Source organism: Epinephelus moara, chromosome 8, assembly GCF_006386435.1.
Source record: "Epinephelus moara isolate mb chromosome 8, YSFRI_EMoa_1.0, whole genome shotgun sequence".
Classification (NCBI taxonomy): domain Eukaryota; kingdom Metazoa; phylum Chordata; class Actinopteri; order Perciformes; family Serranidae; genus Epinephelus; species Epinephelus moara.
In genome coordinates this window covers 37,695,655-37,722,302 of record NC_065513.1, presented here as the reverse complement: position 1 = coordinate 37,722,302, position 26,648 = coordinate 37,695,655, and the positions used below count along the sequence as shown (strand labels likewise).

At 41.8% G+C, this 26,648-nt stretch overlaps 1 protein-coding gene and 1 long non-coding RNA gene across 2 annotated transcripts in view; both read left to right on the top strand.

The window, feature by feature from the left end:
- The window catches only part of LOC126394808 (uncharacterized), a 64,115-nt gene extending 46,763 nt beyond the window's left edge, over positions 1 to 17,352 (top strand). The window contains exons 2-3 of the long non-coding RNA XR_007570394.1: positions 14,411 to 14,636; positions 16,643 to 17,352. This is a non-coding gene — a long non-coding RNA (uncharacterized LOC126394808). The remainder of the gene's footprint in view (positions 1 to 14,410; positions 14,637 to 16,642) is intronic.
- An 8,673-nt stretch (positions 17,353 to 26,025) lies between these two features.
- On the top strand, positions 26,026 to 26,647 carry LOC126394264 (E3 ubiquitin-protein ligase TRIM7-like; the record flags this gene model as incomplete). The annotated part of the gene is made up of 1 exon (XM_050050974.1): positions 26,026 to 26,647. A coding segment is annotated over exon 1 (543 nt), but the record flags the coding sequence as incomplete, so codon positions are not given.
- Position 26,648: the final 1 nt, after the last annotated feature.

Here is a 26,648-nt window from a genome sequence, read left to right as displayed (position 1 = left end):
TGTAATATTGCTTCATTCTCATCCTCCCATGACCCTCTACCACTGTGCCAAATTTCACATGGATTGACCAAGTCAGTGAGGAGAAAAACATGGAACACACACACAGACAGAGTTTTCGTCATTATACAGTATGATATGTATTTTAAACCACTACAGTTATTAAAGGAATACAAAGACAGTCGAGAAAGAAAGTCCAGATAACTGGATTGGCAACACATTTACATCCCAAGTCATCGCATACTGCCGCTTTGTCAGTGGCCTTTCATGTCTCTATTTCAGCACTAGGTATCAGTCTGCATCTGCTGTTGATGTTCCAGGATGCCGCAACCAACATCAGGACGTCAACAAAAGCACATGGTTAGATTTAGAAATAAACACCATGGTTTGGCTCGACACTCATATGGGAAGCTAACAGCAGGCTCATGGGTGAAAGTCCAGGGTTTGTTGGACTCATACCCAAACCCTTATACTAACAATCCGAGCTTATCTGTGTGAAAAAAAATGCACTTTAGTGGACGGATTTTGACGTTGTTTGACGCTGTCTGAGTGCCCTATTATTTAATATAGCGCATGCTCACGGGCTGCAGGCAGGTCAGCCCTAGCTTCGCACTGGAGAAATGTCAAATATTGAACATCCTATCACTCATTTAGACAAAAGCAGATAAGTAAATAGGGCCCAGGTTGAAAAAAACATTAGTTCCCCTTTAATCTAATAAATAAGTAGCTGTAATGTGGGAAATGCAGCAATGTACCAACAAAAGGCAGAAAAGGAAGAACACTGTTAGCAAATAAACATGGTAACAAGTAACAATGCAGTCTTCAAATATTTAAAAAGTTGGCTTTGCAACTGTTTTGAGGAAGAAAATGCATTCAAGACATTTGTTCGATCTCTGGGACACATGCGGAACACTGATATAACTTGTTTTCACCTTCAGATGATGGAAACTTGCTGATTTTTGCATTTTCATGGGCAAGATTTCAAAACTTTGCTGAAACTTGTGCAACATTTTATTAGAAACTTATATTTATATCGCCTTGTTTCTTTGCTTAATTCTGCTTTGTGAGTTTGTGCATGAGATGTCAGTCATGTCCCGGTTTCCTCAATTTTTGCAACCCTCTGGTTTACTGACACCACAGAAGAGGAACATTGATTTGATGACCTGCATTTTCAGTATTGCCCAACTCTGATGTTTTTGGCACATGTAAACAAATGCTGTGTGAGTTCCAATAAGAGGAAGCTATGGAGTGAATGAAAACATTAAAGATATGGATTTCAAAGTCTACCTCAGCACACAGGCTTTTTCCACAGCAGTGACTGGTCGTAAATATTATATACGATCTAAAAGGCAATGTGCATGGCTTGGTAGGTGCACAGACGTCTCCAAATCACAAAAACACGTTTTATGAAAGCTGAGTTTTGCCTCTTCAGCTTTGAAACTTATGACACTGTCCACATTGCTCTAAATCACAAGCGTCAAATGAACAATCTATACTGAAGGACACCCTTTATCTTTAGATCCTAAATTAGACCATCCTGTGTTAAAGCCATATCAAAGCAGAGCAATGTTTCGTAGGTTAAGATGAGGAGGGGGCCTCCCACAGCACAATCTCACTGGACCCCAAAATTACAAACACCAGTCCTCAAAGACTAACCCCAACATCCTTGAAGGCATCATAAACATACAGCGCATAAAAGTCACAGCAGATTTCATGGTAAAGGTCAGATGTGGTCCCATTTGCCCTTTTTAGATCTTTTAAAAGATGAGTTTAATCTTATAATCTGTTTAAAATGATAGAAATTACAAACACAGTGAAAAACAGGAAGCGGCAACATCTGGGTGGCGATAAAAAAGGAACCACGGAAAGAGATTTGTAGCAAAGTGGTTCATATATGTGTCAGGAGATTGATTGAAAACATGGTCCATCACAGGGAAAATATACTCGCTTGGTTTATGGTGAACACATGTGTTTGAACCCACACTTTTTTTTTCTGAGATTTGAAAAGAATCTGCTCTGTCTGCATGGGAAGATTCAGGACATCAAGATAGATTTGTGTTTGTGCAGCAGGTTTCAGTTGAGAACATCATGTCAGTTTTTAGTTTGGCACTACATTCATACAGATTGTCGTGTCAGGCAGTCTCTGTCTACACCTTTTAATAGAAGGCTTACAACTTTCCTCTTTGATAAAGCAGGTTTAGCCTGGTAAGACCATCCTGAAGATGATGATCATCAGCTCAACATTCTGTTTCACTCTCTCTTTCAGTCTGGACTCGGTTCCGCCCCGCCTCGTATCCAGAAACAAAAATCCAATCAGGGATCTGCGCTGTAGTTGACAACATAAGCAGCCAATTAAGGACTGCATTGTAGGTGATGATGTAAAATGCAGGCCTCAGCTTGCAGAACAGTAATGGCAGCTCCTGAAGCAACAAGTGTTAACTCTAATGTTGCCCAGTGTCAGTTCGATGGCGTCAAAATCTAACGCTTGGGCAGTGACTTGTGGAGTCAGAAACCAACCAAAAAAAGCAATCCTTTAACATTGGCATGATACACAGCAGGTTGCCGTTATAGTTTATGGTGTCCCAGAACATCAACAACCAGCACAACCAGGGTACCTTGCACATCGTATGTGGATGTGGAAAGTCCATGACCAAACGTCAATATGTGACGAGGTCGGAGTGAGAATGTGTTGTAACGTTAGTAGGGGGTGAATAACACCGCAATTACTGACACTATTGCAGAATTAGAGTCGTAACAACAATTAAACAAGAATTAAGGTTTGCGGAGTTCTTTTGAGGGTTAAAGACATTTTTGCCATCACTCCTGGCTCCGTTGGTGATGAGGAAGATGTTCCCTGGTGTTTTGTCCAGACTGATACAGAGACTGAAACAGAATGTTGAGTTCACGTCATCAGGATGGTCTTGGCTAGTTAGGGCTGGCTCAGGCTTGTCTTAGACCAGCCCCTAGTTAGGCCGCTAGTCCAGCCTGTTCTCGCTCACTCACAACTCGTCAAATACCGCTGATTTGTCAGTGGACCTCGGCATTAGACACTGATGCACATGAGGCACCATTTGCTGCAGTATGATACGCACCAGACGGCAGTACTTTGACGTGTTCGTAATCCACTGTGAGGGTCCAAGGACAGAGCGTGCCATATGTTGTAAACCCTCCTGTGGGAAACTGTGATTTATGATATTGTGCCATATGAAAAAAATTTAATGAAACCAAATTAAATCTTTGGATTGTAGGAGGAAGCGGAGAAAACCCAAAGACATGCAGGTTAACTGGTGACTCCATCCAGCATCAACATGTTTCTGTCCAAATGTTGCTATTTGTGCAATGAATTCAGATTTCAGATAAAACAGGCAGCCAGTACAAATTATTTTTATTTCTCCCTGAGATATCGAAGCCAAACTGTGATTGCCACATGCACCATCATTTTTGCATTCCTGAAATATTTTCTTTGAACCGAGCACATAAAGGAATCAAGGACTTTTCTATTCTCCATTTCCTAAATGTGACTGAATGGTTAGCTTCAGATTTGTGTCCACAGCGGATATTCAACAGTTCGGACCGAAAATGCTTGGTTTAATCAATATTTGTGAACAAGGATCACTCGCTCCTGAAGCTGGAAACGAGGCAGACAAAGAGGATGCTCTGTAACATCCTCAAGGGATGAAACCTGGAGCTGATCCACTGGCAGCCGACCAGAGACTGACTGAGTTTAAAGGCTGAACAGCTGCTTGCAGCTTCTTTTTCACAGAGGAGCTTCTCTTTATCCTGCGTTTAATCAAACGCTGTAGGCCTGCTTCACTGCACTGCTGAGGTTAATGAACTTTATGTGAGTGTTTCCCTTTTCACAGCCCTTTTTTGGACACTTTTTCCCCACAGCATACAATTCAAAGTTAATTTTGTTCTTTTTTATTTTTAGGGAATTATAAGTCGTTATTAGTGATGTAGAAACTTCTACTTCAGGCCAATCTTCACTGAGACAAATAAAAGGAATAACTCTTTACTTGAATATGTACATTTATTAAAACACATTATCTGACGTCAGAGAAGATCTTGGTTACACAGACAAAACTTAAACTAACATTGCAGTAGCTCAACTTTGTACGCTATGTCCCACGTCACATTTTGGTCCAGACTATAACCCTGGGAGTCGGGAACATCTACAAGGTCTCCATGTTATCTTATTAACCTCCAGACACCCAGAGCCTTTCAAAACTTTCAAAATACCAAACCATGACAATGCACTTAACATACCCATTTCTTCATCTCTAAGAATTTTTTCTGCCACAGTTATTCCTATTAGAAGACTGTGAAAAGACTTTAAAAATACATTTAAAGACTAAAGTCTGACATCCTCTCACATCTACAGACAAGGTGAGTTTATAGTCAGTCTCTAAGGGGATCTCATGGGATCATTATTTGCAAGACGACAACTAGATTTCTTGTAAGACTTTTTCCCATCCTTCTCCTGGCGGAAAATATTATGCCAAACTCCCTGTAAGAAACATGACCTAATAATAATTCATCCTCTGTCTGTAAATATACATAACTCTAGAAACACAAGAGAAAAGGTGTCAAATGTCGACGATATTCTTGTCAATTTGGCTATGAAGTCAATCAAGGAAGTATATTTGTGCACACACTCAACATTTCGGATTTTGAGAGATGCAACGAACAGGAGACATTGCTGTTAATGGTTGGCATCCCAACCTCTAAGTCACTGGGGTGCCCCTTGATGACTAAAGACCCATTAATAGTTTTCTGCATCCACGTGTCCACAAGGGTCCACTTTGCTCTGTGTGACACAAGTCCACTTACCACAACTTTACCGGCATATGGACTACTTAAAAAGGTAAAATCTCATTTTCCTTGCACAGCAGTATCGATACGCTCAGTGCCTTTCCCCCACTCTCTTTTTCTTTCCTTGTTTATCATGAGACCACTGACCTGTGAGCTCTGTGCCTGGGACAGAGTCACACACAGAGTCTTAGCGACAGAGTCAGACCATTTCGGTGTGGGTGTGAGATTGTTGGGAACATTTACAGGCTTGGTGTGGGATGTTAGTTGCTGCTGTGTTAGCTCGTGCTAAACGGGCAGAAAGAGCAGGAGGAGAGCTGCTCACGGAGACGGTCCTTCAGCGCTGCTTGGAACGGCACCAACAACTTATTGTAGGTGATCAGCTGTCAGCCCCCACTATCACATATAGATTCTAATTTTGCAGGAAACACTGAATGTTCTTAAGAATAGGCTCCGAATGCAAGGCAGCATTGCAACTTTTCCCTTCAATTACAATGCAAAAAAATGCCGATAATGACTGCAATGTGCATCGCAACATTTTGGAAAAGCTGCCAAAATATCAGGCCACAACCATTCCAAAACAGCCTGCTAAATCCCGGAGCAAGTGATGTTTGCGAGCTAGTATTCTTCTTTTTCATTGCTTTTGCAAACCCATTGACAGTTGCTGGCAGTCAGTGCAACTACATGAAAAAGGAGCCCAATCTTACTCCGAAGTCATCAAAATCTGGTGCTTGGGCAGCGACTTGGGGCGTCAGACACAGACGAAAAAAGCTGTCCTTTAACGTCAGCATTATACACGGCTGGTTGCAGTTATAGTTTAACGGCGCCCGGTGGCATCAGGGGGAAACGTGGCAGGACAAAGACAAAGGTTAAGGTGGCAACTGTCCGACTAGGGCTGGTGGATGGGTCCAGTAACCATCGACCTTCACCCAGGAGAGTGGTGTTCACGTTCTGTAAGAATCAGAGCATGTGAGTGGAGCAGAGCGGGGAGCGGGAGGATTTTGTGTTGAGCGAGGAGCAGCTATTTTTTTAAAAGGTGGAGTGGAGCCTTATCTCTCGCTCCAATTTCGCTCCGGTCGCTCATGCCCCACCCAGAATGTATCTTTGCACCTGCGCACACCCACACTATTTTCTTTCAAAACTATGGAGTTTACTGTGTACTTCAGAAAAGAAACTGAGAAGAGAAGCAGTGGTACCTTGGAGAACGGTCCCTAACAGCGAGAGGGCTTCCCCGGAGGTCGGCCGCTTAACCCGGTCCGTCTCCTCTACACTTTCACTTATTTCCACCCTGCCAGCGGTACCATGTAGAACGGTCCCTAACTGCGGGGAGAGTGCTTCCCCGGAGAATCTACCAAGCTCATGTTTTATTTGTGAATAGAAGATTACAGGTTAGGGTAGTACGACGTAGTTTTTTTGAGCGGAGTGGTGAGCGAGTGGAGCGGGATAAAATTTATGATGGAGCGGAGTGGAGCAAAGAATGCGCAGAACCAGCAGCGCAAAGTGACAGGTCTGCGAGCGAGGAGCGGAAATTTTCACCTGCTCCGCTCTGCTCACATACTCTGGTAAGAATATAAAGCCCTGCTCTTTTTTCCTAAACCCAAGCACATGCCTCAGTTGTTGAAGGAAAAAAACTAAATTTGCTGTGTTGCATCGACGTATACATTCATTTTGAAAGAGACTGTATGCAAAGGTGAAATTTCCTGTGAAAACAGAAGTGTATTTTGAAAGAAGACAATGCATGTAACAGGCTGAACCTGACACGGCGTCCCAGAACGTCAACAACCAACGCACCCAGGGTACCTTTCACGTCGTATGTGGACGTAGAAAGTCCATGACCAAACGTCAATATGAGACGAGGTCGGAGTGAGAATGTGTTGGAAAAAGCAGCAGAAATGTGTGTTACATCGTCCATGTGCATCTTGTTCACATGCACAACATTTTAAAAACTTTAAAAGTTTAAAAAGTTTAGTTTAGTTTAAAAACTAAACATTTCTAGTGGTCAAAGAGGCTGTAATCCCATGATTGAATCGATTCTACATATGGTGGCTTTAAGTAGAGCTGCTGCTTTGGTTGGCTTTTATTCACATCGGAGTTCTTTAAAAAAATAAATAAAACAGCATCTCATAAAGCAGAGACCTTAATGAGTTTGCGTGCTTCAGAATGAATGCTCATATCATTGTTGTTAATGTTGTTCATTGTTAATTCTCTGTGTCGGACTCTCTCCCTCTGCCCCAGCAGAGTGCATTGGGTGTGTTGTGTCTGGAGCCCTGAGCTCAGAGATGCTCCTTGATGACGCTCCTCTGAGCCTTTGTGGCTGGATGACAAGAGAGGGGAGAGGAGAGGGAAAAGAGAGAGGAGAGAGGAAATGAGGACACAGGAGAGGAAATGAGGAGAGAGGAAAGGAATTCAGGAGAAAAGGAGATGAAACCCAGAGAGGAGGCAAGAAAAGGAGATGGGATTAGAGGAGATGAGACAAAAATGAAATGAGAGGAGGAAACAAAGAAAGGAGAGAGAGAGAGAGAGAGAGGAGAAGAGACATGTGAGGAAGAGAAGAAAGGAGGCAAAGAGTGGTATGGAGAAGAGAGCAGAGAAAGGAAATCCAAAGAGAAGAGGAAACAAGGAGAGGAGAGGAGAAATGAGGTGACAAGATAAGAGGAGTGGAGACAATAGTGAAAAGGAGAAGAAACAAGGAGGGATAAGCAGAGGAGCGGAGACAGGATGACAAAAACAAGTAAATGAGAGGAGAGGAAAGAAGAGGGTAGGGTAGGATGCAAAGAGAAGAAGAGAGTAGACAAAAGAGGAAACAAGGCGAGGAGTGAGGAGTGGAAACAAGACAAAGAGCAGTGAGGAGAGGAGACGAAAGAACACAAAGACTGGAGACAAGAGGGCATGAGTGGAAGGGAGAGAGACCTTGTAGATGTTCCCGACTCCCAGGGTTATAGTCTGGACTTGACATTATCTATGAATTTTACATGAGTTGTATTGTAACAGCAATACAGCTGCCGTGAGCCTTGGCCTTGAGTTCGTGACCAACAGATCAACTGTCACTTGTTGCGCCTCGCAGCACAGATTACTCATCAAAGTTATTTATTGAGCTACACGCAGGTGAAGGCTGCTGTAACAGTCGCTGAGGCTGAGTCATGCCCTCCACACAACAGGGCTCAAGACTCCGGTCGTCACCATCCAGCACAGCCATATACTGTAAGTCGCTGATGTGTGCATGCACAATATGAGTCTTTGGACAAATTTGACCCAACAAAAACATTTCGATTGGCTCCTGCAGAAGCTGAGATGGAGTCAGCAACATGTCCTGTACTTTTACAGCCAAGTCGCCACAAGAAAATGTTTGTACAGAACCATGAATATGTTACATTTGTATGTTTCATACGTGTCATATCAGCATTTCTAAAGTGACGTGCATTATTAGCTGACTTTGCTATCGGGAGGTACCCTGGAAATCCAGAGTTCTCGCGAGAGCATAATTTGAATTTGCTCAGCGAGTCACTCTGGCAATCAGTAATGATGCTCGTTACCCATGCCCATGAAACCGAGCTGCACCAATCACATCGGTGTATCTGATATAGGCGGGCCAGAGGCAAGCTAAACAGATGACGATAGCACTGCGACGACGAAGTCTGGAATCAGTCAGTAAACATTGCAAGATGGCTACGGATGAACACCAGTTGTTTGAAACGGCTTTGGCCGCTACAATGAACGAGTTAGACTTGGCTTTTTCGCTAAAAGAGAGAATGCTTGCCAAGCTGCAGACCACTGCAGTGAGTCTGGTCTCACTCCAAAGTTGTCGAAATTGGGTGCTAAAGCAGTGACTTGTGGGGTCAGGAACCAACAGAAAAAGGTGTTCTTTAACTTTGGCATGATACGCGGCCGGTTGCTGCCATAGTTTAACGGTGCCCGATGGCATCAGGGGAAATGCAGCGGGACAAGGATAAAAGTTAAGGGGGCAAAAGTCCAAGTGGGGCAGGCAGGAGGGGTGGTGGATGGGTTCAACAAACCACGACTTTCTTCTGACAGAGCAGTATTGGCGTCCCGTAAGATTCTTCAGCCAAACTCTGTTCCTTTTTCCTAAATCTAACCGTGTCGGTGTTGGGCCATTTATTCTGAAAGAGACTGTATGTAAACGTCAAATTTCCTGTGGAAACGGAAGTGTATCTTGAAGGCAGACAACTTGACACAGTGTCCCAGAACATCAACAACCAACGCACCCAGGGTACCTTGCACGTCATATGTGGAAGTGGAAAGTCCATGATCAAGCACGTCAATATGGGACGAGGTCAGAGTGAGAATGTGTTGCTACAGTCTACTGTTCAAGATAAACAAACAACAAAACTGGTTGTTTTTTTAGCAAGCTATTTTTTTTCAGCATCCAAACATGGGTGTTTTCCAGGGACTCATTGCTGTTTTTCTTGCCACTTTTTAGCCCCCAAATGCCGGTGTTTCTCAGCAACCTGTCACTATGTCGCCTGCTAGGATAGTGGCACGACAAACGGTTGATTTTTATCTCAGCTGCTGCTTTTCCCGTGGAAATTGTGCCCCCCAAAATCGAGTATTTTAAGCCAACACATGATCTTTTCCTACTCATAACCATGATGTTTATGTGCCTAGACTCAACTGCACATTAACCCAAGAGTTGTTGAAACCTATAGTTTCAACAGATCTGCTGTATCAGTGGTTCCTAACTCGTCCAGCCACAGGGTCCAGATTTCTCCTCAGTCATTGGCTCAAGATCCACACAGTTTAACATATTAAGCTTCCTACTTGCGTTCGGTCATGTCGTCAAGCTAGTTTGCTGTGTCTGTTAAGCAGCTGTCCGTTAGTCACTCACTCTCTTTTTATCATCAGATTTTCTCTACCACAATATCAATTCCTGGCTCATTGACGTCCATCTTTTCAGGCCCGTGTCAGACAGATGTGGGTCATGTACAACTTTTCAGAGCCATGAAGTCCTCTAATCCTCGCTTGTGTGTAAGTGTCCATGAGTATGTGCTTGTAGACATTCATTCACCCTGTAAGTGTTTTATTCAGTCTGAGCCCAAAGAGGATTTGGTAAACAGTGTGTATATCCCCCCCTCGTCAATTAGCTAATATGTTGATGTCAGCATGGTCAGTATAATCCCTCTCTTAATGTACTGTAATAACCCCCCTCCTTCAGCAAGACACTCTGAACACACACACACAACAGTTCCTGAGGGAAACAGCCACACAACAACATGACAGGATGCTGCATTAGCTCAGCCATCATAACAACATTACCAGGGGCTGAATGAGGCTCTCCAGGGCTTTGGAAGAGACAACTTTCTGACCCAGCATACGACTCTGCTATGCAAGCACTCAATTTAGCGCTCATCTATCTGCCTCTCATATACACACCGAGCTCCCTCTCACTGTTGTTTGTTTATTTTATATAACTTTGTTTTTAACAGCATGTGGTAGGGCTCAGGGACAATTTCAGGGCAAGAGCACCTGACCTGTGAAGGTGTGTCAGCCTCATTCCTGACCCGTGATCACTCCTGTGCACATGCTTTTGCGATGAGCCAAACGAACATTTTAAATAGAATTATTTTATTGCAAACACACCCTGGGGTATTGTATTTTTCTTTATTTTATTTAATTTATTATTTCTTTTTGTAAAGGGTAAAAACCAGGCACGTGCCTTATATTAATGGATAAGTGCCCTTATTGCAAGACACTTTGTTTCCTTTGTGTTTTACATTTTACATGTTCGTTTTTAAATTGGCACATGGCAGTTCTTTATCTAGAGCCCATTGTTGTATGCAGGACAACTGCATTTAAGTCGAGCCCCTGCCCCTCCCTCCTCAACTTCAACTTGTTGTCACAGCCATGCAAGTGTAGCCCCCTGCAGAGCAGCGTCCACGTCGCCCTGACAACAGTGGTGTTTGCCCAAAGCCTCGACATTGTTCTAACCCTACTATTAAAACATCTCAAAACAGCCAGTCTAACCTAGGCAAGTGTGGAGCTAAATCAGGGACAAGAGTTTTGATAATTTAAAAAAAAAAGCTTAAACTTAAAGTTAAAGGGACATTGTGTCGCATTTTCAGTTGCTTATTGGCAAAAATGTCTGCATTCATAAATATGTTACCATTGGTGTAGTATTGCCTCCACCAATAATCTGACTTATTCTCGTAAAAGGAGAATTTCGGATTTGTTTGTACATCGTGCGGGTAAGTCGTCTGGGGGGTTCCATAACGTTTCGCCACTTTCAAAATACGTCCGCCAGCAAGGGACATACAGCCCCTCGCCCCGCCTTCAGCGTTTTCGTTGAGAGCCAGACCAGCGCTGCGTGACTGAAGAGCTGAAGGAGAGGAGCAAGAGGCACTTCGCTACGACCCAGGCAAATTTGAAACAAAGTCCCACTCTCATATGCAGCATCACGGGAGACAGAATCCTCGTTGCCAAGAAAGTGCAAAAGGGAATCAAAAAGGCAACGTGAACATAGTTCATGCTTGTTACACTCTGAGGATCGTACAGTGTCGTACAGCAATATTAGCACTTCGGGAACATTTGTTTGTGTTCGTTAGCAAGATGCTAGATGCTATTTGGTACCAAACCCCGCCCTCACACACACACACAGTCAAAACAGCGCAATATAATTCACTATCTTGCTTTTTGGTACACAGCAGCTACCGTAGTTGCAATATGTGTTTGAAACAGTGAGGCGCTAGAGTGCGCTTTAAGTTTTGATCTTGAACTTTTTATAACAATAACAACAATGTCTTCAAACTAAAAATGCATGTTTTTTTGTAGGTTACAAATATAATGTGTATATATATATATAATGTTTTCAAAGTCAGACTTTATTTTACAGTTTCAAATATAATTTTTTTTTAATTTTACTCTATTTTATTTATTTTTTTACTTTTTTTTATTTAGGTCTCTGTTTTGTGACTTTAAGCATTTGTTTTCACTTTGATATCAGATCTCTTCAGTTTCAGATTTGGTCTTGATATCGCTTGGGGGGGATGGCAAGCAAAAACTACTTCTGGTACAAGTGCCTTTATTTTTTTACTTGAGCTCTTGCCCCACAAAATGTCTAATAATATCACAATATTAATGTCATATAATACTACTACTACTAATAATAATAATAATTATTATTATTATTATCATTATTATTATTATTATTATGTCATTTTCTGGTGCATGAAGCTCACGCTGGGGCCACTACGGTGAGCATAAACCACGCATAAGAGGTCACAAAACAGATTTCAGGTAATCCGGTGAGTAACATGAATGTCTGTGATTTCACTCAAAACCTGTGTCAACCTCTTGGTGGAATTAGAAGAAAAAATTAGGCGATCACCAAAGTCATCAGGACTCACCCACTGAGAACAGATTTCAAGGCAATCCATCCAATAATTGTTGACATATTTCAGTGCAGAGCAAAGTGGTGGACCGAGTACTGGCTGTTACTGTTTCTGTTTCTGTTTCTGAGCCAGTTCTGCTTCTGTTTATTCCAAACAAACAATATTGGTTTTGCAAATGGAAAATAAATGTCTTCATGAACTGAACACACAGTGAACTTTGTGTCTTATCATATGTTTATTTACAAAACTTCAGTAAGTTTGTAGGTTTATGTATTCCAATTCTGAGCTTCACAGCCGGAACAAAAATAATGACAGTCAGCCTCATTTCCCCGAAACCTCATCCCCTCACATCGACATTAATCGCAGCCGCACACTTCCACGCAGTCTGTCCACAGCCTCCCTTTCTCTGGTTCTGAGGGACACAGCAAGCGTCAGGGCCAAGATGGCGGCTAATGATGTGTAGCTCGCCAGGGGACTGAGGCGAGGCTGCCATTTCAGCCGTGGGGACGGTCCGGTCTGGGTGGATAATGCATCCAAGACAGCTGGTGACACAAACCTAGCCGTCCAGAGGAGCTGTGGGTCTGGCGGTCCCTCCAGACATTCAGTGGAGTCGTGCAATAGCGTGTGTGTGTGTGTGTGTGTGTGTGTGTGTGTGCGCGCGCACTGAGGGGAAGAACAAGACCATTTTCATGACTGACATCAGTAGGGACAACAGATCTTCAGAGTCTCCAGTGGGCTTAATGATGATGAGGGGAGGATATGAAGATTAACAAGAAAGCCCGGAGGAGTGTGTGTGCAAATGTGCGATTGTGTGTTTGTTTGCATGCGTGTGCAGGTGGGCGGGTTAAATGCATGTTATGTAAAAACGCTCCCAATGCAGTTAGTTTTATGTCTCACCCATTTATGTTTCATGAAGTTAAAATTTTGTCTTGCAAAATTTTAGAAAACAAGAAGCGAGAATCCCAGAAAACAGACCTTGACATTACAGGGGAAGCACTGTGTGTGTGTGTGTGTGTGTGTGTGTGTACGTGTGTGTGTGTGTGTGTGTGTGTGTGTGTGTGTGGGGACAGGTTGCCTTGTTTCGTACACATGAGCGTCCTCCAAGGGCCAAGTGTCTTTTTCCACCTCCTTCGTCTCCATGGTGAAACAAATGAGGTTCCTTCCTTGAGGGATCATCGAGGAGCTTTTGTGTGTGTGTGTGTGTGTGTGTGTGTGGGTGGGTGGGTGTGTGTGGGTGGGTGTGTGTGTGTGTGTGTGTGAGACAGGCAGCTCCAGGTGTCTTCTGCAGTTCACAGTGTTGTCAAGTAGCGCTGCCTGTCTCGTCCCTGCTGTCTCAAACTCAATGTTGTTTTACACATCTGTCTGCCAAGCTGTGTATACCACACACACACACACACACACACACACACACACACACACACACACACACACACAAATGATTTCTAATTGGGGAACAAACTCGGCTCATTTGTTCAGATGAGGAAATGTATTTTGTTGTTCGTTAGCTATTCCTCAGAGTCGTCTGTTTTATATGGTGCCATATGTAGTCTACTTACATGTGTGTGTGTTAGCTGTATTAGAGTGTGCATTTTCTTTACAGAGTTACCACGCTAAACCTTAGAGAGTGTTTCGCCGGTGGCCTTGGTTTACGTGTCCCAGTGCTCTTCTGAAAAAATAAAAAAAAGAAACATTTCTGAAGCAAAAGCTGTTGAATAATTCAGCCATGTTTAAAAAGAATAAACTATGATCCTCCATGAATATGACCTGGTAATCCCCAAAGATGCTCCCCCTCTTCTCTTTCCATTCCTGTCTTTCTCTCCTCCATTATTTTACAACAGCCCACTCCACTGTAAATGGCAGAGGGCTCTTTTTGTGGTTCATTTCTGAGCTCATCACTCAACAAAACTTCCCAGAGATTTTGCATGTTAAAGCCTTTCAGTGGCACGAATGCTGACAATTTTCGGTGAAGCACACTTTGTGTAGACTGATTTTGTATCTTGCAGGTGGCCACATGTTTTAGTTGCATGTTATCTATATTATGTCTGTTTTTATTTCTTACATACAGTTGATCACATATGTATCTAAGCTATTTCACTTTGCTCAGGAAAATCAGGAGGCTGTGCTACTGGTTTTACACATACTATTAAAAGGGCCAAAAGTATATGAACACCGCAGTCTGCAAATGTTTGTCTACTCTTGGTCCGGGCTGGTTTTCATGGTTTGGGTTAAGCCTAGTTCACATTACATGATTTTGTCCACAGGATCATGGGGGCGCGTTGTGTTTGGACCCAGGCCCTGGAGACAGATCTGATTCAACACTGGGAAGAATATCCATGCCTTTACGATGTGTCGTCTCCAAGTTTGGTGACATCACCGCGTTATCTGGGGCTCTGTCGGCGAGGGCTCAGTGGAGAAATTTTGTGGTGTGCACACACAGGTCGTAACGCAGTTGGCGAGACTCCCGATGACAGAAACACACGTCGCCAGGTATGAACACTCAAGATTACGATAGTCTCCATGACGCAGAATCGGGTTGAAAATTGTGTAAAGTGAAGTCGCCTTTAGACTCTTTAAGGCAGGGTTTTTTCAAGCCAAGAACACCTGGGCTGAAAGAGAGATGAAGCAGACACCCTCGACAAGAAATATTTTATAAAGCTGAGTTGCATATTAAACTGGGCTTACAGTCATGTGTAGGGTAGCCTAAAGTGCCATGAATAACCATACCACTTCATGGTGCATACAATAGCCTAAAGAGCTACTGAAATAATCACTGACAGATTCATGCATTTATACATCGTGTTTGATTCTACGGTGGAAGGTATTTCAGAGTCTCTTGCTCAAAAAGTTACAAAACAATCCTTTGTGGCTTACAAAAATGTCCATACACTTGAAATAATGATACAGCTAATTGGCCAATAAGTTTAAAGAGTACTAATCAGGAGAGACTCATTCTGAGGGAAAAGAACATTTATTTACATGTGCACATAAGTATGAGAAATGTGAAAAGTAGATTAGACCCCATCATGACCCCCATGGAGTCTAGACGCTGGTGGTGGTGATGAGATGAGATGAAGATGGAGCTGAGGACCTGGATGTGAAGAGGAGTGGGCTTTTGATGAGCTTGACCTTGGCTCTGGATAAAGTGACTGGTGGTGAATTCCACCAAACACTTTCAGTATGGTACCTTTGGAACCAACAGTAACCCTTCAGACATGGTACCTTGACCCTAGCGTTTCCACTACAAACAGTGCCCTTGTTGTTGTCACTCACTGCTCCGTCCAGCACTCACTGTATTTCCTCATCAGCGGTGACACAGATGGAAGTCTGCGCCTTGTTTATCGTCCACAGAACGAGGCTGCACGCCGACATTTTCAGAACAAAATAGGCTGCAGTGAGAGTCTCTTTCCATGGGATATTTAAAAATATTTGGTTTGTGCATTTAGTCCTTCTCAGGCAAGCTCAGGGGTTTAGTGTTGCTGTAGCCCGACGCTACGTGACCCTTTTCTTTTCTCCGAGTGAGGATTAGAATAAATGCAGTCCACAGCTCCACCTTTTAGTACCAGATCTGTGTGCTAGGTACCTCAACAGAGGGGGGACCAAAAATGGGGACAGTACGGAACAGTTCTATTGGTACCATCCACAACTTTCACAGTGGAAACAGAGAAAAAGCGCACCGAACTGAACTGAACTGAACTGTACTGCTCGGTGGAAACGGGGCTATAGTCAGCTAATTGGTGGAAGCGCTGGGTGTGAGATAAAGAGAATTGTGAATGGATATAGCATAAAGAAAGTCTTACTGATTGAACTTACACTGAACTTCATGTAACTGATAGCTAACTAGTTCACCTCGTTGTTATGGAGAGATGCTGCACAGTGATTTCACGTTATCTAGCTAGCCTGATTGCACCAGAGTTCATGTGTAACAGATATCTGTAAATTAAATGTTTGTTTTCACAAATGTTTGTATTTTCAGATTTATATACATTTTTGAAAAAACAAAAACAAAACTAAATTAAAACCTAAGATAGACTACCACAGAATATTTTAGCTGCCCCCTGTAGTAACTCTGAGGTCCCCCCAGGGGTCGCGGACCTTCTGTTGAATACCCAGGTTTTAAGGTAAATTTTAATGGAGCTGTATGCGGCATTCAGAGCGTATCTATGATTCAGAGTCTGAGCCGAGATTGTCTGCACCTGAGCCGGTGGCTAGCAGCTAACGGTGCCAACAGTACTAACACTGACTGCAGTGCTGGCAGAGCTAACGGTGTTAACCTTGGGACTGGAGGGTGAGTGCTCTGCTTTGGTGATGATGCCGTAGCGTTTATCAGCAGTAACCACCTTTAACTGCCGTATGAGCAGAGTGCAAAGAGAGCGAGGTTAGCTGTCCATCGGGAATGTGACTTCATTGTCTGCTCAGGGAGTCAACACTCCACTATATCTTTACGTAGCAAATAGTCGTTCTGCTGTATTTAATGTTGTGAATGTCATACGCAGCACTTCAGGGAAAATACTCTCCTGTTCCAGCTTGGATGTAGAAGAAGCTGAGTAAGAGCCTGATCCCATCCAACACCTTTGGGAAGACGTGGACCCTGAGCCAGGCCTTATCACCCAAAATCAATGTTGGACCTCACTAATGCTGGTGGAAAGCCTGAAACCAGAAGAGAGGAGGTTGTTTTAAGCAGCAGATCCACGGACGGTTTTGGAATGAGTTGTTCAATAATAGCCGCATATTTCTGCAAAAATTATTGTAACATGTATGCTCCATTTATTTTCACTAGTTATGGAGTTATTTCTAATGTTGTTTTAGCCTTTATTCGTATGTATATTTTTCTACTTACCTGCCTCTCTGATCTGTTTCCCATGCTGCAGCATAACTTAATTTCCCACCTGGGGATCCATCTAGTGTTATCTTATCTTGTGTTTTACTGTGCTATGAAAATGAACTCATAAAAATTTGCTTGAGATGCAAGAAATGATCCGTCACAAAGAATATTTTCACTCTTGTTTTTGTCACACTGATGTATTATAACTGAGTCAGATCAAGAAAGTGAAAGTTAAGTGTGTGTCACCTTTGGTCTCTATTGGTCTTGGTCTTTTTATTTACACTGGTGATGGAGTTTTTGTCTATTTCATATAATGTATTAACCCTTATTTGTATGTATATTTTTCCTCTAATCTGCTTCTCTGATCTGTTTCTCATGCTGCTGTATAACTTAATTTCCCACCTGGGGATCCATCTAGCATCATCTTATCAAGTGTTTTACTGTGCTAAGAAAATGAATCCATAAAAATGTGCTCGGGATGCAAGAAATGATCCGCCACAAAGAATATTTTCACTCTTGTTTTTGTCAAAGTTGTGTATTTTAACCATGTCAAGTCAAGAAAGTGAAAGTGTGTGTCACCTTTGGTTTTTCCCTTTGAGGAGCAGTGAGAGACGTGTCCATCACAGAGAGGAGGGAGACAATAAATACTTAAATGTGGGGACAACAGAGCACATTTTCTCCTGGAGGGAATTCACAGTGCTGTAAACACTCAGCTCCACACCTAGACAAGTATACTGGCGTCTTAATTCTAGCCTCTAAGAGTTAAATAAAACATGAAGCAAGGACTCCAAACTTTGCCATATGTCAGTGTGAAAATGCAAAACTGCTTTTTTCTTTTGCAGCTTATGGATTAAATGACACTTGCAGTAATTACAAAATGCAACGTGAGTCAATCATGTGCACTACAGCGTGTTGTCTGTCAGCTACCAGATCCAGGAGGAGGAAAATGGACAATATTAAAAGGATGGAAGTGTTTGAATAGGAAAAGACAAAGTACGGTTTAATCAACAGGGCAGATTATTACAGTACAGTTGACCTCCTGCTGAGCATACATTCCTCTTCTTCTTCTTCTTCTTCTTCTTCTCTGCAGCCTTCACGACAGAGGAGGGAGCAGAAACGCACAGAAATATGACTCCAACACAGATGTACAATCATTTACCAGCACCAGATGCATCAACAATCGAGAACATTCACTCATCTTTGACCTTGTGACCCCTGCTGATGAGCTCTGTGAGGGTGCAGAGGAAGAGAGACTTTACATCAAGCTTTAATGCTGATGGTTAGATGATACAACTTAATATCATAATGCTGCGCAGGCTTAACATCAGGGAATGAAATGAAACAGAATGCAGAACATGGCACAGGGTCGTGAAGCACTGAGAAACAGCAGCAACAGATAGATAAAATGGCGCCCCCTACAGATATTTGGATTTAATCACAAGTGAACAGAAAGGAAGTTTTTACTCTTCATGATTTACAGGTGGTTTTGACTCAGCAATAAACTCTTAAAGCCAAAGAGCCAAAATCTGAAAAACTGGCCAAAGCCTGAGGAACATAAATTGTGGCTACACTCTGTATGTTTCTGCAGAGATGAACAGAAACAGCCAGTGTCCAAGGTTTTCAGTCAGCAGATAAAATGAGTTACAGAGGGATTGCTGTGGTACTAAATCACATACACCAGACTTGACTGACGCATTTCCTCACCTTCACCTTCCGTCCTGCAGGTGCAGTCACACGTAGATTGAACATGAGGGAACCAGAGGGAGTCTTCAGCTCCCACCACAGATTTAAAGAACGCAAACGGCCTGAATGTGCTGTAGGGCTTGATATGACTCTGCATGAAACAGGGACTCTAAGGGCACATGATTATATTTTTATATATATATATATATATTTTATATTGATGATTGATATGATTTGAATAAATTTGAATCACTTGGAGCACAACAATGCTACTTTGGGAAATGGAAAAAAGGTTTTTAAAAAAGGAGATGTTTCCCATGATCCATGTCAGTGCTGGTAAAGTGGAGCTGAAGGTTTTACACGATGAGAGAAACCAGCTTTTATTACCACATTTCATGAATTTATATTTTTATACATGGCCCCAAATGCAGGATGCACAGCAGGGGGGAAACAAAAAGAAACATTCAAAGGTTGGGATTCTGATATAGAGAGCACAGAGCTGGAAACATTATCAGATTCATTAATAATTTAGTCGTTTATCAAGTACATAAAAAGAAAAATGCAAGACATGCAGTGTTTTTCTCAGTTTTGTGAATTCATTGCCAGTCTAGTTTTCTCTTTTATTTATTTTCCTTTATTTCCAATGGACATTTGTCATAATTTACAACATTGTGTAAACAATTAGCATTTATCTAAAAACAATTAAAAGGTTCATGAGTGATAAGACAGTTATAGTTTAAGTCCTGATAGAAATGTTAAATGGGCTGCATTTATCGGTCTTTGCAACACATTCTCACTGCGACCTCACTGACGTTTGGTAGTGGACTTTTCCCGCATCTGCATGCAACGTCAAAGGTACCCTTGGTGCATTGGTTGTGGACGTCCTGGAGCACCGTGTTAAGTTCTGCCTGTTACTTGCATTGTCTTCTTTCAAAATACACTTCAGTTTTTAACAGGAAATTTAACATTTACATACAGTCTCTTTCAAAATAAATGCACTATGTTGGTACAACACCACGAATTAACATTTTTTTTCCTTCTACAACAAAAACACGTGGTTAGGTTTATGAAAAAAGAACAGGGTTTGGCTCTAGAATCTTACAGGACGCAAACACTGCAGTCTCGCGTGAAAGTCAGTGTTTGCTGGACCCATCCACCACCATCCCCCCTGCCACAGTTGGACTTTCACCACCTTAACTTTCATCCTTGTTCCACCACGCTTCCTCCGATGCTGCCGGGCGCCACTAAACAATAATGGCAACCAGCCGCGTATCATGATGACGTTAAAGGACGCCTTTCTTTGTTGGTTTCTGACGCCACAAATCACTTCCCTAAGCGCCAGATTTTGACAACTTCGGAGTGAGACTGGGTTGGTTTTTGGGATTGTTGCTGTCTGAAATGTCTGATTTCACGGCAGCTTTCCAAAATAAAAAGTGCAATGTATGTTGCAATGTTTATAGGTGGGATTTTTTGCAATCAAAATGATGATTTCATTGACTGATTGCTGAAGATCAGTTGTTGCTGCTGTTCGAAGCAGTGCTGAAGGACCATATGCACGTGCCGCTCTCCTCCTGCTCTCCCTGCCCAGTTAGCACAAGATAACACAACAGCAGTGGTTAACACGGGCCCGGCACCACGAGGGGGCGAGAGGGGGAGAGGGGGGGCGAGAGGGGGACTGCCCCCTCAGTTTGATTTTTTGCCCCCTCAGTTTAAGTTTTGTGTACCATAGTAAATCTGCAAAAACAACAAAAATACTGGTCCAACCGACCAATATTTTTGTTGTTGTTTTTTAACATAGGGTTATGGTGTTTGAGAGGAGAGTGAAACACCATAACCCTATGTTATTTGCGGTAATTTCAGAACCATGGACAGCGCTGTTTGTTGCGTGTTGTATTAGGTTTGGCCTCACGGTGCATCGTAGTATGTGATTTAAGCTAGCTTGCTTGCTAAATAGTTTGGTCAACTTACTTTGCCATCTCGTTAGTGTGTTCTTTGCCCAAAAAAGCAGTTCAAGCCAAAGATGGATATACGAACGTGGTTTTGTAAAAAATAACAACAACAAAAAACCCTACAGAAGAGACTGCAGCCGAGGCCAGTAGCTCCTCGCTTACTCAGAAAGTTCAACAAACAAACAAGAAGGCTGCAACTCTACTGAGGAAAGGTAAGACAGAATGTAGCTGGGTTATTTTTCTATGTTCCTGCTGGATATGTCAGACATGCATCCAGACATAGCAGGATGATTGATGATGAATGAGTTTTGAAATCGGGGACATCCAGCTTTGGAGGACAGATTAGGCTAGTGTAAAAACTGTGTAGATTCATGACATGATAAAAATGTGTACGCAGAAAGCCAGAAATACAGCCTACACATTATTTTCGGCATATTTGTAAAGCTTCTCAATTAATGTAGGAACTTGGTGCACATGCATGAGCGTTTCCACTCCACCTGTCTGTCTGTCTGTCTGTCTGTCTGTAAGCTCCATCTGTCATGAGACAAACATGAAAGAAGAAGTGCAGTTTATTGGGCGACGAGCTGTCATTACAAGCAACAATTACGCACGGCTGCGCGCTCTTTATAACTCACTGTGAATCTATGTTGCACTAACAGTAACTTCATCCTGGCGCCGGGCCTGGGTTAACATCTGACAACCGAGCTGTTAAACAGTCCCAACAAACTCACACCCACATCCAAACAGCTCAACTCTGTCATTAAACCTGTTGGGTAACATTAACCATGTGATGCTAACAGTTAGCCCTGTCACTGGGTGTGGCTTCCAAGCAGAGCTCATTCTCGACAGCAGCAGTCTCATGGTAGATAGAGAGAAGGAGGGTTTAAGTGAATCAATATGCTCGACAATGAAATGATATTTTACTTGTTGTAAATAGTCAAATTTACGGTAAAATTGTGGTGACTGGATAAAATGCTGCCTGAATGGCTCAGTTTGCCTTGATTGTTGCAACCCCATCATCCTGTAGGGACTGATTTATATAGTACTTTACAATTTTGCCTCTCATTCACACACTTACACATATTCACACACTGATGGCAGCATGGATGGATTACTGAACGGGCTTATCAGGCACAGGACCAGGGGCCCGAAGTGTGAACTTTTACTGTCATATAATATTTACAGGCATCTGTCAGCCAATCAGAAACATGTACTCTCTGTTTCTATGGTATGAGTGAAGCAGGAGACAGCACAACATTTTTAACTGTTTAAGGAAACATTTCATTGGATTATTTTCATAAAATTTTCCATTAAATGAGATGATTTTTAATTCTGCAAGACAAGCTCAGTTAAAGCTGATCAGTTACACACCCAAACATGTTCTTACACTATATGCACATTCACAGATACATATTATCATGTTCATACCACACTGGTTTTCTCTACTGGGAGATCAGGTAGAGCCCAGGTACGCTAGCGGTGTGTTAATGTACCTTGGAGTCAGACAGAGCCAACCTCAAGGCCTCTGGACCGCATCAATATTACAGCACAGAGGAGCCAATCAAATATTCATTCATCACCCCTCCTCTCTCGCTCTGGTTCTCTCCAGTGAGGGAAAACACACACACAGTCTCTGTTCACATCAGCTACCTTAACCCTCAGTGCAGAGCCTCTGCTTGTGTATTCAGTTATTCAGAGTTCCTCAGGGAGAGCTTGGGTTAAGTGTTACACAGAACGAGCACTCCATTCGGGGTCAAATGCAGAACAAGGACAGTGTAACGCACAGGAGAGGCTGCCTGGGTCTGCTACACATGCATTCAGTGTAATCCATCTTAACCACAAGTACTAACCTGCATGTGCATATATCGAGGTCACTGTACTCAGATCTCGTTGCAAGCAAAAGTCCAGCATCAAAAATCTTAATTAAATGACAGAAGTATGACAAGAAAATTGTACTTAAAGTATCAAAGGTAAAAATACTCATGATGCAGAATGACTTCATTCATAGTGTCGTACATTTATGTTTTTATCAGTAGGATTTTATTCCCGATTCATTACCATCTGAGCAGCCTCTAAATGTTGTCAAGGCAGAAAACTAATTTTAGCAAGTCTGTTGGGTAGTTTCATCTATAACAATGCATATTTTACAAACTATGTGTGATGTCTAAAATCTTGATTTTAATAGTTACTATAGCTGTAACATAAAATGTAGTGGAGTAAAATTACAATATTTTTCCATTGCAATGTAACGGAGTACAACTGTAAAGTAGCACAAAATATAAATACTCAAGTACAAGTATCATAAATTTGTCCTTCTTTCATAACTAATACTTTTCTCTACTACTACTATTTTTTCTCTCTCTCTGTGGTCACCCTTCAGTACATGGAGTGAGATATGTGAGTAGATTTTTAATGCTGATATAACAGATGAGCTTTTTAGTTTCTGTGTAATAACCTGCAATGCAGAACATCAGAGGAACAGAAAGGTGTTCTATGAGGTGCTTCACATGTATGCTCTGATGAAGGTCTGATAGATTAAAAACCCCAGAATAAAGTGAAACACAGCAAAGATGTAAATGTGTGCAGGAATCTTTTCTACCAGTTTGGACTCACTGATATTTCCAGCACCTTGCCAGGATTAAGCCGGGTGGAGCAATGATTGTGCTGTAACACAATGTTAAAAAGAAACTTAACAGCAGATAAGAATCTTGTTGTTGGTGACCTTTAGTGATTAAAGTTGATGCTCAGTTTCTGCTGAAGCAAATTGATTATTTGGACTAAAAACTGTGATCTTCAGTGTGTATGGATAAAGTAGTCATCTAATTATTGATTCAGTAAAAATGATTTCCAGTATGTGCGTGTTGTAGATGTAGGTGTTGCAGGAAAAGTTCCTGAATGCAGGCAATCCAGGAAAATGTGACATTAAACAGTCTTTTTTTTAATGTTGAGTGTATTTATGGAGACGTTTCTGCAGTTAAAATACTAAAATTGTGACTCACTTAGAACTCTGTTAACATTAATGACTGTCAAGCTTTCATTTGGTTCAATAATAACTGACTGATTTAATAAATGAGCTTATCAGCTCAGTAATAATCTGCAAATGTTATTACCTCCGCCAAGGAGGTTATGTTTTCGCCGGCGTTGGTCTGTTTGTCTGTTTGTTTGTCTGCAAAATAACTCAAAAAGTTATGAACGGATTTTGATGAAATTTTCAGGAAAGGTGGATAATGGGAACAGATGATACAATTTTGGTGGTGATCAGTTGAAGCAATGTGGATAAAATAATAAAATAGCGCTAAATAGCACTGTGTATTCACCGAGTTTTAGAATAGACTAATTCCATGACCAGACGTGCGCCACCAGTTGGCAGTGGGGAGTCGGCCTGCTTGGGCTCGTTCTAAAGTTGAAATTAATGTTCTGTGTTGGAAAAAAAGAAAGTGAAAAATACAAAAAAACCCATTATATTCTGTGTTGGTACAAAATAAAAACGAAATAAATACACCACAGTGTCTCCATGGTGAAAGCATATATAACCTAATAATGATAGTGATGCAAATAACCTAATTGTGATGCAGGCTGCAAAATCTGATGCAGAGGGGGAGGGGATATCACCTACTTGGCAGAGGTCTGCACTCTGAGTGCTTTTCTAGTTATGTCTGTTTTTTGTTTGTTTGTCCACATCAGACTAATACGTGATGCCTGATGGCTTCCATAATGCATTTACATGTAATATTCATATGCAGTGCAGCACATGTTTAGATATATACACAACGTACACAATGTACCAATGATGTAATCAATTAATAGCCAAGTGCATATAGTCGCTAAGCACCTGGAGGAATCAGAGGCCAGTGCTAGACAATTTTTTGTTGATTTTATCTCTCAGCTTAATACCTTGCAGTTACACATATTACTCAACACATAAAATCAGCCCAGTGTCAATCCATTCATCATTACTTGTTCACGCCCGACACAAATGAAGCTCTAGCGAAAGTTCAGTCAGGAAGACAGAACATTTCACACTCAGTCGGTAACTTTCTTCCTCACCCCGCTATTCACCACCTTAACCTTGGGGGACACCCTGGGGGAGGGGAGCAGTGGGGGTTTCGCAGTTATTGATGAAGATGAACTGAAGTCTGTCAGAGAGCTATGATTTGAGTGCCTTTTTCATGGTGATACAGATGGACATGTGCAATTTATAGATGCATGTATTTGTTGTATTTTACTGTATTTGGATGTATGTATTGTTTTTACTGTTGTTATACTTCAGACACTGTGAAGTCGAAGGCAAATTTTCTACTGGGACAATAATGTCTATCCTGTCCCATATACACGCTCCATTTGTGTGTGGACATAAGCTCCATTTCTTTACCTCCACAAGGGGAAATAAAGCCTGCCCTTTTCTTGGATGCTGTTCGTGTGTTCAACAGAACTGAGTTTAATTCCACTGACTGCCTGTTCCTTCATTCACATATTAAGAAGTATATCTTAAAGTACTTGTCCCACACACACAAACACACATTTAAGGTTCTGGGGATTGAATCAACTGTAATGCTGTTGGTTACTCGTTAGAGCATCATTGATACATGATTTTCCCTGACAATAAATACTGACATCATGTAATATATTATTATGATCTTGCACAGTCTTGGTACTTCTTACATGATTTCAGTAACAGCAGATACAGTATTTAGTTTTCTGTATTTTTCATAGTTGTGAGGGGTTTTGCAATAAAAAATAAAGAAAGTGAAAAAAGGGACATCAATACATGTTTCTAATTATTTAGTACCACAAAGATTTGTATGAGCCTTTTCCTTTGGAAAAAACAAAAGACCTTAAATTACAAGGGGGTACAAAACTTTGAATCCAAAGATCAGTTAATAAAAAACCTGTCACACAGGGTGCTGCTGTAAACAGCAGATATCACGGGGCACTGAAGTAATAAAAGCTATGAAAATATCTTTTCATGTACTCTGTATGAAAATGTTTAATGCACACACAGACACATTCACATTAAGTCATGAATAAGATTAACTTTAAAAGAGGTTTGGTTTTTTAATCATCAGTGTTTCCAACAGTTTTTTTTCTTCATTGTAAAATACATTTAAATTGTTATACATGAAACATCACCTGCAAAACTGCAGAGGTATAAAAGTATTCACCTTCCTGTCAGAGTGTCCAACTCTTTTTTCTTGACACTGCTCAGATCATCACACAGATGAAGAGAGAGGGGTTAAAAAATTCTGAAGGTGCGGTTAAGTATCCTGCTCTACCTGCTACTAAAACAGATAGCTGTGTTTATTACTGTCAATGATTAACTAATAAAAACAGGTTGGTGAATTGAAGTCAAAGTCTGACATTGCTGAACAGAACCACGTCGGCATTACACTCTGGGAGATCTCTATCAAACAGTGGACATTTGGAGGACATTAAGACACAAACTGAAGGGACATACAATTTGGTGAGTCTTTAATTTAAAAACAATTTGGAAAAAAGAGAAAATGGCGGAGAAGTTTGTTCTTGTTGAAAGTTACCTGAGCTGCCATGTGTGTTCAGAGACTTTCAGAGATCCTGTGTCTCTGAGCTGCAACCACAGCTTCTGTTCAAGCTGCCTGCAGAAATTCTGGGAACAAGCTAAAAACAAAAACTGTCCCATTTGTAAAAGAAAATCCTCAAAAGAAGATCCAGGAGTGAACTTTACACTGAAGGAACTGGCTGACTCCTTTGCTGGGAGACAGAAAGCTGGATCATCTGAGACAGAAAAAGGAGAGAAGAAGGAGGAGGTGGTGTGTAGTAAACATCAAGAGGAGCCTAGATTGTTCTGTAAGGATGAAGATAGAGCTGTGTGTCCTGTCTGTGAGTTTTCTCTCCACCAGAGTCACAAGGTGGTTCCTATAGAACAAGCAGTCAGTGAGCTGAAGGACCAGCTGAAATCTGACTTAAAGTCTCTGCAGGACAAGAGGGACAAATACAAACAAGTGGAGGAAACATACAATGAAGTGATTCAACACTCCAAGAAGCAGCTGTTGTCCACAGAGAGGCAGA